The sequence below is a fragment of the Lithobates pipiens genome, unplaced genomic scaffold (genome assembly GCF_037356315.1).
Source record: "Lithobates pipiens isolate NorthernLeopardFrog02 unplaced genomic scaffold, aLitPip1_a1.2 Scaffold_19, whole genome shotgun sequence".
Classification (NCBI taxonomy): Eukaryota; Metazoa; Chordata; class Amphibia; order Anura; family Ranidae; genus Lithobates; species Lithobates pipiens.
The window spans coordinates 514,344,710-514,363,944 of NW_027507764.1; the positions used below are offsets into that span (position 1 = coordinate 514,344,710).

General features: G+C 39.3%; 1 protein-coding gene across 2 annotated transcripts in view; it reads left to right on the forward strand.

Annotated features, from left to right (window-relative positions):
- Window positions 1–19,235, forward strand: part of ZFPM2 (zinc finger protein, FOG family member 2) — a 509,990-nt gene that overhangs the window by 482,862 nt on the left and 7,893 nt on the right. For both annotated transcript variants that reach the window (XM_077493163.1, XM_077493162.1), the window contains exon 6: window positions 17,039–17,245. In XM_077493163.1, the coding sequence (XP_077349289.1) occupies window positions 17,039–17,245 (207 nt within the window). The remainder of the gene's footprint in view (window positions 1–17,038; window positions 17,246–19,235) is intronic.

Below are 19,235 nucleotides of genomic sequence, written 5' to 3' on the forward strand. Positions count from 1 at the left end.
TCGTCCAATAATCTTATTGTGTGTACCAGGCGTTAATCTGGTGATCATTTGCCAATACCTGTCCCGATATCCCTGAACAATCAAGAAGCTCAAAAAGGAGCAAGGTGACCCCAAGACCAAGAGGAGGGATTGGGAGCAGGATCTGCAGCATTCCTTATGGAGAGTTTTGCTGGGCGACTACCAAGAGCCTTCTAAGCAGAATACTGCTGTGTCTACTGATCATTTTGACGTGTGAATGTTGTCATCATATGCTCATTTTGAATTATCCAGGGGTATCGCTGGTTCACTGAATACTTTTATTTACATAGGTTTATTAAAGGTTTCATGCTAAATAAATTCCAAAAACAGCTCAGCTGAGTGTTATTCTTCCTTAAAGCTTAACGAGGAAGTAAAGCCTCAGAAATAAAAAAATAAAAAATAATAAAAAAACCCTGCAAGACAAAGGCATAATGAGCTAGTATGCATAGCATACTAGCTCATTATGAATTACTTACCTGAGATCAAAGCCCCCCAAAGCGGTCCTTGTTCCCCTCCTCCGACGCAGCCATCTATCCCGGAGTGACTTCCGGGTATTGCACGTTCCGGCACTGTGATTGGCCGGAGCCGTGATGACATCACTCCCGCGCATGCACGCTGGTGCCGCAACTAACGGCATGATCGCCTTTAGAAACGGCACGCTCAGTGCGCCTGCGCCCAATGTCTAAGGTGCATGCACTGTAGACATCAGTGCAGCTTGTTCTGCAAATATCTCCTAAACCTTTTAGGTTTGGCAGATATTTCTTGCACCTACGGGTAAGCCTTAATCTAGGCTTACCTGTAGGTTAAAGTGGTTGTAATGGGTTTACAACCACTTTAAGTGTAGTCAGAAAAATAATAATAAGGACATTACTTACTATTGATGCAATGTGTCCCTTGTGTTGCTGGCTGCTGCATTCTTTGAAATATTCCTCCATCAATTTCTATGAATAGAGGAGCTGGGCAGAAAGGGCAGGCATAGCTGGCACTCTTGATGAGTATCAGTCACAGGTCTAGTCTATCACATCGGAAGATTACGGCAGTGGAGGGAAAGGTGGTCAATGGAGCATAATAAATGCAGGAGCCAACAGCACAAGGTGCCTTTAAACTATACTTGACTACGCTTTAAAGTGTATCTAAACCAAAGAACTAAAAAAATAAATAGATACCGGTATTAATAATTATAAGTATCTCCTAAATAGTGCACGTTTAGGAGATATTTACAGTACCTATAGGTAAGCCTTATTCTAGGCTTACCTACAGGTACAAAGTGTACTTAGTATGCAGCTTCTTTACATTTCAATCCTTACCTATGTTTCAGTTTAGGCTGCTGCCATGATCATTGCTCCAGATTTCCTGTTACATAGTGGCTCCTTTTCCTTGCAGCATCCTATGGAGCCACCATTGCATACAGGGCCTAGAGTTGTGTCTCCCTACACTGTGTACATCAATAGAAACACACAGCCCCATAGCATATGATGGCGAGGCAATCCCCTGCTTTTCCACTGTTAGCTCTTTCCTGTGAAGACCAGAAGTTCATGGAAGCAGCACTAAGAGATCAGGAGCCAACAGCATTGAACGTTATAAACTGTAAGTGCTGGGGGTAGTAATAGTTTACTGGCAAATGTTTTATTTTGACCTGAATGTGTTAACCTATAATTGTTGAGGGTGTAATACTACTTTAAAGTGTTGCTAAACCCAGGACCCTGCATTCACTATATCTGGTCTCCCACAATGCACAGAACATATAAATGCAATTATTTTAGTGAATATAAACTCAGCAGTTAGAGCAGTCTTGTGACTTCTATCACTGTCTGGTTAAAGCTTATCATTCTCCTATGACTATCCTATCAAGCTGCAGGACCCGTGACCCTCTGTCTGGACAGTGCTGACTGGCCCTGTGCTGATCACATGCACTCTCCCAAGAAAAAAAAACATAGCAATACACACCAAACTGAGCATGGGCAGAGTGTCATCCATGTCCTATCAGGAAAGGGATTGGGGACTGTGAAAGAAGGGAAGGATCAGAGAATAGACAGAATCAAACAGCCTTTTTACAGGATTAACCCCTTAGGTTCCATGGTGAGTATTCACTGCATATACAGACTGATTTTACTGCTGTGCAGTGGTGGCGGGTGGTATATTTTAGGGGGGCGGCAAACAATGCACCCACAGCCCCCCCCCAGTCGGTCAGGACACCCTGCTTCCTTATTGGCCAGGAGGAGAATCAGTGTGACAATAATGAATATTATAGTGAATATAGTGAATATTAATTTGCTATTGTCACACAACTTGGTGGATTCGGGGAGCCCACCCTTTTTTGAAGCCTATTCGAGCATCAGACTCTAATCGGGTGCTTCAAAAAATAAGAAAAAAAAAACATTGGCGTCCCGCATGTAAATTGGGGGGGCCGAACGCATGGATGGGGGGGTGCCCTGCATTACGGGCCATCACTGCTGCTGTGGGTTTAGTAATATTTTAAATTATGATCTACAAAGACAATATTTCCCTGTTTATACAGATATGTTCACACACAATAAGCATCATTCTGATATCGCAGCTCACTAACATCCTTGAAAGCATTTTCTTCAAGCAAGCCTCAAGTTTAGTAAATGAAGCCCTACAAACACCCAAATTATGATGAAAAGCCCACATCTATAGTAATATATGGGCTTCTTTGCATGCATATGTTTCCCCCGGTGTGTAGTATGTACAAGCATGTGCTTTTCTTTTTAAACTTCTATACACTGGAAAATTAAAAAAAAGGAGTTAAAAGCAAAAGGAAAATGACTAGTATGTTAACTAGAGAAGAGCTTAGATGAAAACATTGTTGTGTTTCAGAAAACTTCAGTTAAGCCTAATTAAAACATGTGTATTGCACACTGCCAGCATGCTGTATGGCACTTACACGCCATCATGCTGAGAGATAATCACTTTGTTTCAGAATGGTAAAAATAGAGCCATTAGTTATATTTGCATCAGTTTAATTTTCTACTCAGCTAGTTGCGGCTTTGCTCAACTTTCTGCAATTTGCAGGAATTCAAAGACCACTGAAACCAACCCGGGAAAAGACAGACGTATTTCTCGGTTCCCAGCCTGCAGGGTCAGGAGTTCAGATTTTAATTTGTCTTGGTCTGAAGTTAGCTTTGTCTTTTATATCTTGTCTGCTTAATTCCTGACGTAAATGCTGTATCTATTAAAACCGTGCTGTCGGGCGGTCTGTGTGTAGCTGTGCCAGGAATGTTTTTTAAACCTGCGTTGCTGGCATAAGATGTATACATTGAGTGGCGTCTTTGTATGCAGCGGTCATGTGATCTGTTATAGACATTAACGCCCCAAGCAAAGTCAATCGTTTTGTTTCTGATCAGAACTGTAATCGTTCCTAGCGCCACTTTCCTAAGAATCTTAAATCATCGGTATAGGCAAAACTGATATCTTAGTATTCGGTAGATGGCATTTGGTAGATGGCAAAAACTGATATCTCAGTATTTGGTAGATGGCAAATACCAGTTGAGAAGTTCTTACGTTTTTTTTTTGTATTTATTTTAACCGCTTCAGCTAAGGAAAAGATCAAACCAGGCCATTTTTGTGATACGGCACTGCGTTACTTTAACTGACAGTTGCACAGTCGAGCGATGCTGTACCCAAATAAAATTGATGTCCTTTTTTCCCACAAATAGAGCTTTCTTTTGGTGGTATTTGATCAGCGGTTTTTATTTTTTGCGCTATAAACAAAAAAAAAATAAGACAAAAACATTTTCTTTATGTTTATAGCAGAAAGTAAAAAAAAAAAAAAATATATATATATATATATATATATATATATATATATATATATATATATATACATATATATATATTTTTTTACTTTCTGCTATAAACATAAAGAAAAACATTTTCTTTATGTTTATAGCAGAAAGTAAAAAAAAATATATATATATATATATTTTTTTTTTTTTTTTTTTTTTACTTTCTGCTATAAAACATATCCAATAAAAAATGTAAAAAATAGAATTTCTTCATCAGTTTAGGCCAATATGTATTCTACTACATATTTTTGGTAAAAAAAAAAATCACAAAAAGCGTATATTGATTGGTTTGCACAAAATTTATAGCGTCTACAAACAATGGGATATATTTATGGAATTTTTATTCATTTATTTATTACTAGTAATGTTGGTGATTGCAATACTGCGCTGGATAAATCAGACACTAACTGACACTTTTTTGGGGACAGTGACAATAATACAGTGATCAGCGCAAAAAAAAAATGCACTGTCACTATACTAATGACACTGGCAGGGAAAGGCTTAACATCAAGGGTGATAAAAGGGTTAAATGTGTCCCTAGGGAGTGCTTTCTAACTGTGTGGGGGATGGTTGCACTGTGGGAAGACCGAGTGAGAGGTTGTACTGTGGGAAGTGAGAGATCTGTATTTCTGCTTAGCAGAAACTCAAGATCACTGCTGTCCAATGTCACAGAATGGCAGTCTGCCTTGTTTACATAGGCAGATCGCCGTTCTGGCTATGCCTCGAATGATCGGCGGGCCCCGGAAGACATTTCTCACACACGGGCCTGCCCTAGAGCTAAAGGTGCAGAGCTATGTACCTGTACGTGATTCTGCACATCACCCCACAGTAAATGTACACGGGGAGGTCTGCAAGAGGCTATAGAGTTACAGTACATAGCTGATCAAGTTGAAAAAAGACACAAGTCCATCTAGCTCAAGCAATAACAAAAAAAAATTCAACAAACAACTTCCATATACACAATCGTATACCCACAGAATCACTCCCTAGGACACACTTAACCCCTACAGCGCCACCTAGTGGTTAACCCCTTCACTGCCAGTCACATTTATACAGTAATCAATGCATTTTTTCAATGCATCTGTCCGCCATAATGTCGCAGTCACGATAAAAATCGATGATCGCCGGCATTTTTAGTAAAAAAAGATTATTAATAAAAATGCCATAAAACTATGCCCTATTTTGTAGACGCTATAACTTTTGTGCAAACAAATCAATAAACACTTATTGCGTTTTTTTTTTACCAAAAATATGTAGAAAAATATGTATCAGTCTAAACTGGGGGAAATTTTATATATATATATATATATATATATATATATATATATATATATATATATATATATATATATATTGGGGGATATTTATTATAGCAAAAAGTAAAAAAGAATGCGTTTTTTTTTCAAAATTTCACATTTGTTTGTTTATAGCGCAAAAAATAAAAACCGCGGACGTGATCAAATACCACCAAAAGAAAGCTCTATTTGTGGGGAAAAAAGGACGTCAATTTTGTTTGGGAGCCACGTCACACGACCGCGCAATTGTCAGTTAAAGAGACGCACCGAATCGCAAAAAGTGCTCTGGTCTTTGGGCAGCCAAATGGTCCGGGGCTGAAATGGTTAAAGCTTATAAATTCTATTGATGTGGAAACTGCCCAACGGTTGTCAAAATTGTTCGTTCATCAGACAGTTCTCACCAGGTTTTTTAGTCTTATAGTGGCTTTGTCATGATGTCACATCCCAAGCGGCTGCAACTTTCAATTAACTGTACCCGCTACTGAATCATCCTGGTCATGTGACAGCGGGTTCACAAATGAGGGTCTTCAAAACATTATTTTTTAGAGAACTAATAAATAGCTGGGAGTAGGAAGGTTGGAAATGAATTACTAGAGTTACTATAACATGGAAGGGCATGCAAGCAAAATATAAAATAAATACTTTAAAGCCCAACTTAAGATTCCTATACTTTAGCCTAGGTTTATTGAATGTGCAGCACAAAATGTACATGGCTCAAGCCCACAATCCAAGGCACAGGCAACAGAGGAGGAATTAGTGGTCGCTCTGTAGTCGTCCAACACATCCCCTGCTGAGTCAGAGCTACAGCCCTCCAATTAGCAAAGCTCATGTTATTTGCTGATTGGAAAACCTTAGCTCCGACTCAGCAGGAGGCGTGTCAGACTGCTGAAGAGAGCCTGCTGCTTCCATACAGACAGCAATGGTTCTTCTCTGTTTCCTGTGCCTTGGATATTTGGGGAGAAAATAGAAGCATAAAGCTCCTTTCACATTTGTGGTATTATTTACCACCCCCCTGAAAAGTGATCTTCTGTGGATCAGGTTTCAGAGGACAGTGAAAGGAGGTTAGCAGGTGTGCAGGAGGCAATATTGCAGATCGTGTGTAGAGAATTGTGATGCACAAAGTGCCACGCATGCTCAGAAAAATTTTGGAGACGAAAGCCATTGGCTACTGGCCTCTATGTAGTCCCATCATATGTTTTGTACGTCACTTTGTTCCGAATGATCAGATTTTCCGACAACTTAATGCGACCGTGTGTATGCAAGACAAGTTTCGGCCAAAATCTTTCGGAAAAAATGCGACGGATTTTGTGGTTGGAATGTCCGACCGTGTGTATGGCTCATTACAGTAAAATATTTGCTATGTACCTTTTTTCTGCACATTCAATATATCTAGTTATAGTAATAGGAAACTTTAACTGGGCTTTACTGCATTGCAATAGCACCTAAAAACATGCACTACCTGAAAACTACACTACACTACACTATGGGGTTGATTAACCAAAATTGAAGAGTGCAACATCTGGTGCAGCATGGTAGCCAATGAGCTTCTAACTTCAGGCTGTTCATTTAAAGTGATTGTAAAGTCTATTTAAAAAAAAAAAAAAATTAACATACATGTTATACTTACCTGCTCTGTGCAGTTGGTTTTACATAGAGCAGCCCTGATCCTCCTCTTCTCTGGTCCCTTGTCGGCGCTCCTGGCTCCTCCCTCCTGTTGAGTGCCCCCACAGCCTGCAACTTGCTATGGGGGCACCCGATCTGAGCTGCAGCTGTCTATATCCATTCAGACACAGAACCGTGGTTCGGCCCTGCCCCCTCTCTCCTCATTGGCTAACTGACTTTGTGACTCAATGATGTCGCTGCTGTGTCTCAGCCAATCAGGAGGGAGAGTCCCAGATGTCCGAGGCACTAGTGGACATCGCTGGATCAAGAGGGGGCTCAGGTAAGTATTAGGGGAGCTGAGGGGGGCTGTTGCACACAGAAGGCTTTTTATCTTATGCATAGAATGTATTAAGATAAAAAGCCTTCAGCTTTTACAACCACTTTAAGCTTTAACAAAAAAAAAAAATAGAAGCTGATTGGTTTCTATGCAGAGATGCACCAGATTTTGTACTCTCCAGTTTTAGTAAATCAACCCCTATTTTTGTAAAAGTGGACCCACGAACTGCTCCAGGCCCACCTGGACCCTGACCTGAATAACAAAGTGACCGATTAATTATGGAGTAACAGTTTCACAACTTGTTTTAAACAGCGTCAAGTTCTCGAAGTGTCTACCGTGATTCCTGGCAAGGTCAAACTTTTAAGAATTAGAAAGTCATTAAAAGGCAGAGCACCTGTGCTTGTAATCCAGAAAATGAAATGCTTGTATACAAAAACAGCATTTAGCTTACTTAAGGTATGTCCGCATAATGCAAGATAATTGAAGCTTTGTCATCTCCGTTGCCTAGAAACAGATAGCCATGTTACGACTCCCGAATTGCCTCTAGTTGACAAGCTGGGAGTATTTTTCTGTTTATCATGCTTGCTAATGATGGGATTCTTTCCAAAAGCCTTGTCTTAATCTTAATTAGAGTTTATCAGCAAAAGGGCTCTGTGACATTGCACAGAAGATGATTTATTTAAAATAATGAAAAGTGTGAGTGAACATTTTTGGCGGCGAGAATAGATATTTAAAACCCCTCAATCCTTGCAGGAGAAGCGCACATTTTCCAAAATGTAATCAAGTCTCAGCCATGATTTCATGCTTTGTTATCACAACTCACAGGATACTTCAGTATGGCTTTGACAGTAATTATGAGCAACGCTCAGACACTTCCTGTAGGGAAGCAGATCTGTTTGGTTAAGGATCATGATTATTAACAGGACAGGGAAATACCAAGCCAAAGATTTCAGAAACCCAGGAACTTCATTGTCTAAAGTTTTGAATAAAGAAGAAAAAAAGTAAATGATTAAATCTGAAATTATAAGATAGTTGTCTTATCCCGAAAAGGCTGCTTAGATGAGTGGTGAAACATCTTGCAGAACAATTAGAATGTGACTAAATATTAATAGATGTCCTATGATAGGTATCTCTTGTTCTACTGTGGTTTACATTACTCAGCACTTTCAAAAATTTGATCAATTCACAAAGCGAACACACCAGGATAAGGATCTTTATTAAGTCGTGACTGTGCTTTCCAACTTGATCCAATGGAATCTCAAAATTTCAGTCACATGGCTAAAAGAAAGATCTTCATCCTTGTTTAAAATCTTTCCAAATTAAAGTAGTACACACGATCGGAAAAAGCTCTGATGGTTTTCCTGACGGAATTCCGATGGGATTTCGCTCAAACTGTCTTGCATACACACGGTCACACCAAATTCCAACCATTAAGAACCCGGTGACGTACAACACTTACAACAAGGCTAGAAAAAGGAAGTTCAATAACCAGTAGCCAATAGCTTCCATCTCGTAGTTGAATCTGAGCATGCGTGAGTTTTTGCACGTCGGAATTGCATAGACACGATCAGAGTTTCCAATAGAAAGTTTTTCCGTCTGAAAAATTGAGAACATGCTCTCAAATTTTTGCTGGCGGGAATTCAGCCAGCTAAATTCCGATGGAGCATACACACGGTCCCATTTTCCGATGAAAAACTCTCATCGGTCTTTTGCTGGTCGAAATTCCGATCTTTTGTATGTGGCATAACAAGCTGAGCAACATAGGAATAAACATTCCCCAGTAATGTATTTTCCAGAATTCTTACCCCAACAATTGCATTTTATAACTTTTAAAGCTGCTGGTTCAAGATCCTGTGAAGAGAGATGGCTTTACTAATACTGATCTTCTTTGGAGAGAGAGAGAGGAGCAGTGATGGATGGCGAGGATAGCATGGGGGTCTCAATGTGGGCCATTGGTGTTCAGTTAACTACTTACAGTGGGGAAAATAATAATTTGATCCCCTGCAGATTTTGTAAGTTTGCCCACTTACAAAGAAATGAAGGGTCTATAATGTTATCATAGGTGTATTTTAAATAACAGAGACAGAATATCAACCAAAAATCCAGAAAAAAACACATGATGCAAATGTTATAAATTGAGTTGCAGTTCAGTGAGTAAAATAAGTATTTAATCCCCTAACACAGTGGTCATCAACCCTGTCCTCAGGGCCCACTAGCAGGCCAGGTTTTATGTATTGCCTTGGGGAGATGCAGACTAGAATACTGCAATCACTGAGCAGCAAATGATATCACCTGTCATGTATTTCAGTTATCTTGCCAACCTGGCCTGTTAATGGGTTCTCAGGACAGGGTTGGTGTCCACTGCCCTAACAAGCCAAAAATAATTCTGGCTCCCACAGACTGGCTACAGTATGTGCCCATGTGGTACACAGATTCGTCCTGTCAATTTAAGAAGCTGCTCCTAACGACAACTCCTTATTACCATTTCCATTCAAACCCACCATCATGGGCAAGACCAAAGAGTTGTCAAAGAACATCAGGGACAAGATTGAAGACATGCACAAGGCTGGAATGGGTTACAAAACCATCAGCAAGAAGCTTGGTGAGAAGGAGACAACTGTTGGAGTGATTATTCGCAAATGGAAGAAATACACAATAACCATCAATTGCCCTTGGTCTAGAGCACCATGCAAGATTTCAGCCTCATGGGGTAAGGATGATCATGAGAAAAGTGGAGGATCAGCTCAAAACTACACGGGAGGAGCTTGTGAATGATCTCAAGGCATTTGGGACCACAGTCACCAAACAAAGCCACCGTGTATTGAAATCATGCAGCACCCACAAGGTCCCCCTCCTCAAGAAGGCACATGTACAGAGCCGTCTGAAGTTTTTCATCGAACATCTAAATGATTCAGAGAAGGACGTGATCAGATGAGACCAAAATTAAGCTCTTTGGCATTATCTTGCCATGTTTGGAGGGAAAAAAATGCTATGACCCTAAGAAAAACCATCCCTACAGTCAAGCATGGAGGTGGAAACATTATGTTTTGGGGTTCTTTTTCTGCTAAAGGTACAGGCAGACTTTTACGCATTGAGGTGCCAATGGACGGGGCCACGTATTGTAAAATCTTTGATGAGAACCTTCTTTCCTCAGCCAGAACATTGAAGATGGGTCGTAGATAGGTCTTCCAGCATGATGATGAACCAAAACATACAGCCAAGGCAACAAAGGGGTGGCTCGAGAAGAAGCACATTAAGGTCATGGAGTGGCCTAGCCAGTCTCCAGACCTTAATCCTATAGAAAATTTATGAAGGGAGCTGAAACTTTGAGTTGCCAAGCAACAGTCAAGAAACCTTAAGGAATTAGAGAAGATCTGTAAAGAAGTGTGGACAAAATTCCCTCCTGAGATGTGTGCAAACCTAGTAACCAACTACAAGAAATGTCTTACCTGTGCTTGCCAACAAGGGTTTTGCTTGGGGATCAAATACTTATTTTTCTCACTGAACTGCAACTCATATTATAACATTATATTATTGTAACATTTGCATCATGTGTTGTTTCTGGATTTTTGGTTGATATTCTGTCTCTATCATTTAAAATACGCCAATGATAAAAAAAATATAATAGATCATTCATTTCTTTGTAAGTGGGCAAACCCTTCATAAGCTGCAGGGGATCAAATAATTATTTTCCCCACTGTATCTATCCACTATAGATCGATCTGTCTGTCAGAACAGCTGTGTGCATTCTAGCATCTGGCCACCAGTTGGACTTACAGATTTGTGTTAAAATCCTCAAACATTCCATGGATCTGGGGATGCAGGGCTTTTGTTAAAATCTTCAGGATCGAGGACCATAGGGAGGTATGGGAAGAGTGATAAATTCTGCCACACCCCACAGTTAAACCATGAAGATTAAAAATCCAAAAAATAATTGGTGGTCAAGTACCTTATTTCCAACACTACATTACACTACACTACTACTTTATACTGACTTTTTTAAAAGCAAAAATGTATATGTTAAATAAAATATTTGGCGTAGTAGAATACTTTGAGTAGTTAAATACAGGTATAGGTTTATACTTCAGACCAAAAAGACTATGGACGAAACTATGGAAGATAGGAAAGAGGTTTTAAACACTGGACAGTTTTTGTTTTCTTTCTAAAATAAAAGTGAAGTGTGGGGTTAACAAAAAAAAAAACTTTATACTGACCTAGGTGAATCCATCATCGCTCCGATGCTGCATCTGTCCCCCGCCACCTCTGCTTTGAGAACTGAGCGATTAAACACCGCTGATCATTAAGTTTTCCCCTCCGCTCTGAGCAGAGAGCAGTGACTGTCAGCTGAAAACAGGCCAAAAGAGTGCAGAACAAATTGCACTCCTGTGATCCATTGGAGAAGTATAGCCAAAAAAGCTTTGGCAATAATTCTCTTTTAAGGTTTTTTTTTTTCTTTTTTTTTAAATGAAAGGAGAAGAAGGAAGAAATGGCCAAGGCAGAGTGTTGGCAGCAACAGCAAGAACAAGAAGGAAATGTTTTTAGTTTTTTCATTGTTAAATGGATATAATAGAATTGTATTGATTTCATCATTAACATCCTCAGCAGGTCTGATAGTCCCTTATGATCGAGACCTGATTCATTTTAATAAAAGCCTGCCACTCGGTCACAAATTCTCCTGCTGCACTGAAAGCCCTCTCTGACACGACAGGCAGGTTGTTACTTCAAAAGCATATTGGTCCAACCCCCAGACAGTAGTAAATTCTCGACACCTAGTAGTCAATTTTTTTAGTTTAGAGTCTTGCTGTCCATGCCCATGTTTGCTTGACCACGGTAGGGATGGCCTTATGACGAAATAAAGATCTTAATAAAAATGATTACAAAAGTTATTTGGTAAATAATGTTTAATAAAAATAAAACACATAAAAAATGGTTGGCAGGTGGGAATATGTTAATGTGGGATCACCCAAGCCATGAATTGGAGGAAAGGGGTTGTGTACAAGAGCTGGTATGGAAGAAGTCGAAATGCCTAGTAGCTTTGCCAAGCATACATTTAGGGTCTGGGCTTGTGTTTGGCTTGGGGACATTTTTTTCTTTTGCCCCAGCAACTGAGGAAAGGAAAACTTGGTATGGTAAGGATGGGGTACTTCTTTGATTTGAAGGACCACTCTCGAGAAGGGCAGGCGTCCTGTGGCCTTAAGATTGTAAAGAAGAGATTGGAGAAAGAATCATAGGAGAAGATCAATAAGGACTGAAGGGTGATTGAAATGAGTCTCCTACCAAATGTGGCAGCCAAAAAAGATCCTGTTGGACCTCTCTTGCAGCATTCTTCCAGGCTGGTAATATTCTTACCTAGTTTGCATTGCTGCCCCTGCCAATGTTTGCTTGAGTTGGGCAAGAAAAGTCTCAAAAGGAAAAAAATGAGGGAGCTGTTTTCACAAATTCTTCACTATGTTTAATAAGGACCACTATTCTCTTGGCTCACCATGGTGTGTTATGCCATGGAACAGACTACAAAGCTCACATTCCTCTGCAATCTCCCATAAACAGAACACAACTTGAAGTTGTGGCTTTTTAAAATGTTTAAATTGCCATCCCTGCCCATGTTTACTTGAGCTAGACAGGGATGACCTTACAAAGAAAAATAGAAAGAAAAAAATAATGCCTGCTGCATTTGGAGCTGCACTGTCCAGCCACTGTACAATATTTGTGACTATTGTGTCTCAAATAGTACACTTATACTTCTGTTATTCCCCGCTCCTGTAGGCTTCTCCTCTTCATGCAACCAGTCCCCTGAAGCTGCTTCTCTTCAGTGCTCTGTTTGTTGGTCACACTCTGACATCATCATGTACAATGCAGGACCAGCAGTCTTGCATTGTAAGTGAGGAAGCCAAGTGCCTGCCAACCCCCTATTGTCAAGAAAGGAAAGTGCTGGTTGTGGGGGGGGGGGGGGGGGGGGGGGTTGGGCAAGGGATAAAGAAAGTTAAACTGATTTTAATTTGTGAAAGAAAAATAAAACTTTATTTTTATTGTACTGTGGGCAGAGAGGAGCATTTAACCCTTGCAGAATGGGAGGTGCCCTACTGCAAGGGTAGTTTTTTAAATTCCCTGGAGTTCAGCTTTAAAATAAGTAAATGTTTAGATATTTATACTGCTTTAACTAAAGGTTTAAAATATTTTTTGCATACTTTTTAATAATTTTTATTACTCTTTTTTTAAAAAGATTTTATGTATCCACATGTGGTTCAACTTTTAGCTGGAGATCAATAAATCAGAAATGCATTGCTTGGTTCAGAATGGAACAGAAACCCTAAATCATTTAGGAAAATGCTGTTTTTGCTGGGAAACCAATCAGATACACAGAATTAATTATTTAGTAATTCCAGCTAAACAATGTCCATATATGTATTTCTTTTTTTTTTTGGCAATTTAACTATAGACTATCATCTGTTCTTATCTCAGCAAGCAGATTCCTGTAATAAGTTGTTTTAAAACTGTAATCTCTTTGTGGAGAAAAATGAAGTGAAGTTGAAAAGGCATTTATCTGTTATGATAAACACTGCAATATTACTTATCAAAATGGATACACTTTTCACTTGCATAGCGAATACAGCATCCATACACCCCATCCACCAAGAAATGTAAACTCGGCAGTAAAGGATACGATCCCAGCCAAAACAGATATGAATTTATACCTTGGTCTGGAATTAAAGATAACACCATTTAAGTGATTTGTTTTTTGTGTCTAAACAAGTTAAACAAATTAGTTCTTCCCTTCAACTCATTAATACATCAGACATAATCTATTTTTTTTTCTTTTTTAATGCACAGTCCCATGAGGATGCCATCATTCGCAGTTAAGGAATGAGATAAAAAAAAAAAAAGCCTAATTTGGAGTTTTAGCTCTTAAAGTTGTTTCCACTTTTAAACATTGCATTTTCTTTGAAAATAAATTGGAATATTAATCTTTAAATGGATCGGTGTTTAGGGACATGAATAAAACATCATTAGAATGCAGAAGACTTCAGGTCTGTTTATGCATGGGCTGTGATCACCATAATTAAGTTATATAAGTGAGATGATCCTCCTGTGCAAATTGCTGATAAACGGTTTGTTTATGATGCGCAAAAACAAAAATATAATAGAGTTGGCTCAAAAAGACTTTCTGTAGACAGATGAATGTTGCCCTGAGATCCGCAAGTCGGGAGATATGTGCCCGTCCTAGAACAGACTGGGCAAGCATTGAGACCCCATCACTCTAAAGGCAGATTGATGGCGCACCACTATGATCCTACCCATTTCAGTGTAGAGAATAGAAGGATTGAAAAAGCTTTCATAGAGATTACACAACGGCTATAAAATCACTGTGGATGATAATGAGCACTTCCAAAAGAGAGTGGGAGATGACATTTTGAGGTTGATTTACTAAAGGCAAGTAGACTGTGCACTCTGCAAGTGCAATGCAGTTGCTTCAGAGCTTAGTAAATAAGTGGAAGCTCTGCTGACTTCCATCATCCAATCATGTGCAAGCAAAAATGTATTTATTTATTTTCCTTGCACGTGATTGGGTATTTTTTGCAAAGTGAAGCTTTACCTCATTTACTAGGAGCAACCGCACTTTCATTGTGCAACTGCAAAGTGTACAGTCGATTTGCCTTTCGTAAATCAACCCCATTGTACTTGATTATCCCAAGCAATAATAAGGAGCATATCAAGAATAAAACTGTTTTAAAAAAAATAAAAGTGGAACTTAGGGCAACCCCTAAATGCACAGCTCTAAAACATATCTATTTACAATTTTACCTGCCAATTGATTTGTAATTCTGCGCAGCCAATTTTGTGATTTACACACATGGAGCTCCTGATTAAGCAATCCATCTTTTTTTTTTGCAATGTATCAAACTCTCTGCCTTCAGCCTTCTCATTGGACATAAAATCATCATCATTACCTCTGTCCAACGAGCTGGAAGCAGACCCAAGAAACAAAAATTCTAAATAAGAAAGTAGCAGTATGATATTACTGACTGATCCGTGGTGTGTGTATCACAGGAATAGTTGGCCAAAATGACAAACTCTTTGACAGGTAAAACAGTAAATATACCGTACTTGTTTTAACTTTGTATAAAGAGGGATTTCACTTTTATATCTTATATAATAGGATGACTTGTCTTTGGCTTGCCTGATTTTCTGAGTTACTCATAAACTGTGAGTCCTTTTCCATTTTCTCGAGACTTGGATAGACTAAGATGACACAAGTCCATTTACCTCCGCTTGCCCATAGAGCTGAATAGAAGTTCCTGTCAGGTCCACTTGAAAAACTGACTGGCAGACTTGATCAGAAGCCTTGTATGAAAGGAGGCTTAAGTGCAAGAAAACACCCATCTGCAGATACTCTGACTGTTTTGCTTAGTATAAGCCTAATGGAGGAATATCGCTGATAATAATTCTAGGCAGAAGATTCTTTTCATTTCAAACTGTTTTTCTTGAAAATTTTACAAAAACTCTAAATATTGTACACTGAGTTGGGTTATTTTTACCAACCATGTAGCAGACTACATTTTAGCCTAATTTTATGAAAAAATATTATTTGTTTGCAAATTTTATAACATAGACTAAGAAAAAACATGTTTTTAAAATAAAAAATTGGTATTTTTTCGTTTATATAGTAAAGATGAAAAGCCCAGTGTTGATTAAATATCACCAAAAAATTAGCTCTATTTGTGTGAAAAAAAAATTATATAAATTTAATTTGTGTAAAGTGTTGCATGACAATGCAATTGCCAGTTATCTACTTCAGCCCGAAGGGTTTTACCCCTTTAAAGACCAGGTCTTTTTTTGCGATACGGCACTGCATTACCTTAACTGACAATTGCGTGGTCATTCGACACTGTACCCAAATAAAACTGATGTCCTTCCCACATGCCCTTCATCAGTTTAGACCAATGCGTATTGTGCTACATCGTTTTGGTAAAAAGAATCCCAGTAAACATATATTGATTAGTTTGCGCAAAAGTTATAGCATCTACAAATTATGGGATATTTTTTTTACTAGTAATGTTGGTGATCAGCGATTTTTAGCTGGACTGCAACATTGCAGCGGACAAATCGGACACCAAACTGTCATTTTTGACACTTTTTTGGGGACCAATGACATTATCACAGTGATCATTGCTAAAAATATGCACTGTTACTGTACTAATGACACTGGCAGGGAAGGGGCTAACACCAGGGGCGATCAAAGGGTTAGGTGTGTCCCTAAGGGGTGCTTTCTAACTATGTGGGGGTTGCTCTTACTGGGTGAAAACAGAGATCGGTGGTCCTTAGCAGGAACACAAGATCTCCATCTTCTCCCCTGTCAGAACGGCAATCTGCCTTGTTTACATCCTGTCCTGACTCTCCTGGGAACGATTACGGGTGGCTGGTGAACATTGGGTGCTGATCGGCATCCCCTTTATCTAATCAGCGTGCAATCGTGCTTCAGCGTGCACATGCCCCCCCCCCCCCCCAAGTGGCTATTGCACGAAGCGAATACAATAGAGCCGACCTGCCACAGTAGGCGGTCAGGAAGTGGTTAAAATAACACAGTGCTTAATAGCAAAAAGTGCTCTTGTCATGAAGGGGATAAAACCTCCTGGTGGTCATGAAGGGGGTAAAACCTCCTGGTGGTCAAGTGGTTAGTTGATGGAAATCAGCAGAGCTTCTTTCATTCACTAAGTTCTGAGAAAAATTCCCTAACACACTTGCAAAGTGAAGATCTTATTTGCCTTTAATAAATCAACCCCATTGAATTACCAGCTTCATAAACTTTTACCACCCAAACATTTCTGAAAGCTGGTAAGATTTTTAGTTTCTCGTCTCCTGGGTGAAAGTCATTATGAAATGTGTTCAACCTGAAGATTTTAGCAATTTGGTGCCTTGCTCTTGTTTGACATTTTGAGACTTATTTAGCCACTAACAGTACACTCCTTCGTTTGTGCTTACAGGGGGACAACTGTGGTGTACAACCACCAAGTCTATTGCTGAGGGCGAGGAGTTAATTGCCTTTGTTGTGGATTTTGACTCAAGGCTACAAGCTGCCACTCAAATGACTCTTGCGGAGGGGATGTATCCAGCGCGCTTGTTGGACTCCATACAGCTCCTTCCTCAACAAGCAGCTATGGCTTCTATCTTGCCTACAGCCATTGTCAACAGTAAGTGGCATGTGATGCACTGATTCTTTGGAAACTCTGACATATGTTTTAAATACAATGTATCATATATAAGCAATTAAATGAACGTAAACTTAATTTTATGCATACAGAATTAAATAAATGCCTCTTCTGCTAATTTTAAGCCATTTAATTGGGCATGTAAAGAGTTGGAAAACTTCTATTTACAATTTTTCTAGATACTGCAAACTATTTATAATGTATGGGTTTTTTGTTTTTATTGTACTTTTTTGGGTTTCTTAAGCCACCTATAACCTACACTTTGGGGTTAATTTAGTAAAAATGGCACATGTTCACCTTGCAAGGAAATTTTCAGTTTCAGATCAGGGAACAATTGTTCTTGGGTGCTACTTGGCCTACTTAGCATAGTCTGTTTGCTTTTTTAATTTGTGTTATTGTGTAAACAAAACATTTTATAGACTTTAAAGCGGAGCTCCATCCAAAAGTGGAAGCTCTGCTTGTTCGCACTCTCCCCCCTTCCACTGCCACATTTTTTTTTGGGGGGTACCTGGTTTGACAGGTACCTACTCCCACTTCCAGGTAAGATATCTCTGAGTATGTCCAGCCCCTCCTCCTTCCCCCCCACTCTGCTGCCTTCTGGGACACTCACAGGTCCCAGAAGACAGTGGGACTATTCGGAAAGCGCAATGCAATTTGGGCTTGCACAGTAGGCTTACCTTAGTGAAGATGCCGGCACCTGCACCGAAAGCCGATTGAAGAATCGGCTCGGGTGCCAACATTGCTGGATAACAGTTAGGAGTTTATTTACTAAATCTGGAGAGTGCAAAATCTTGTGCAGCTGTGCATGGTGGCCAATCAGCTTCTAACTTCAAAATAAAATTTTTTGCGAGCTACCACTATTAAAAACGCTACTATATGTACAGATGCTGGCATTGATCAGGTCCCATAAATTCATGCACAATCAGTGTATATATTATGAAATGCCGCGCTATCTTAACCACTTAAGGGCCGAGTCTCTTTCTGAGATTTGTTATTTACAAATTAAAAATAGTTTTTTTTGCTAGAAAAGGACTTAGAACTCCCAAACATTACATAGTTTTTTTCCTAACACCCTACAAAATAAAATGGCGGTCGTCACACCGTATTTGCGCAGTGGTACAAGCGCACTTTTTTTGGAAAAAATACACTTTTTTAGCCCAATTTTTTTCATATTATGAAAGATTATGTCACACTTCAAAATTGCGCCCGCTCGTGGAATGGTGACAAACTTTTACCCTTAAAAATCTCCATAGGCGACGTTTAAAAAATTCTAAAGGCTGCATGTTTTAAGTTACAGAGGAGGTCTAGGACTAGAATTGTATCTTGCTCTAACGATCGCGGCAATATCTCACATGTGTGGTTTGAACACCGTTTTCATATACGGATGCTACTCACATATGTATTTGCTTCTGCACGCAAGCTCGGTGGGACGGGACACATTTAAAAACATTTTTTTCCTTATTTATTTTACCTTTTATTTTTTATTTTTACACTGTTCTTTAAAAAAAATAAAAAATCTGTCACTTTTATTCCTAATACAAGGAATGTAAACATCTTGTAAAAAAAAAGCATGACAGGACCTCTTAAATATGAGATCTAACCCCAGCTTGTTCAATTAAGCTTTGGTAATAAAACCTGGAAGCTCATTGGTTTCTATGCAGAAGTGAGCCTGATTTTGCACTTTCCAGCTTTAGTAAATAAACCCCATTGTATACTTAAAAGTGGGGTATGCTTGTAAATCCTGTATAATAATAATAATAATTCAGTAGGCTTTAAAGAGGTTGTAAACCGCTAGAAAAAAAAAAAAAAACCCTGCAAGGCAAAGGCATAATGGCTAGTATGCATTGCAAATTAGCACATTATGAAATACTCACCTTAGAACCAAGCCCTCCCAGCGGCGCCCAGTCACCACTGAGAGGGCTGACTTCTTCTCCTGTCCTTTCCTCTGGGTACGCTGGACCTTCAGAGGGCA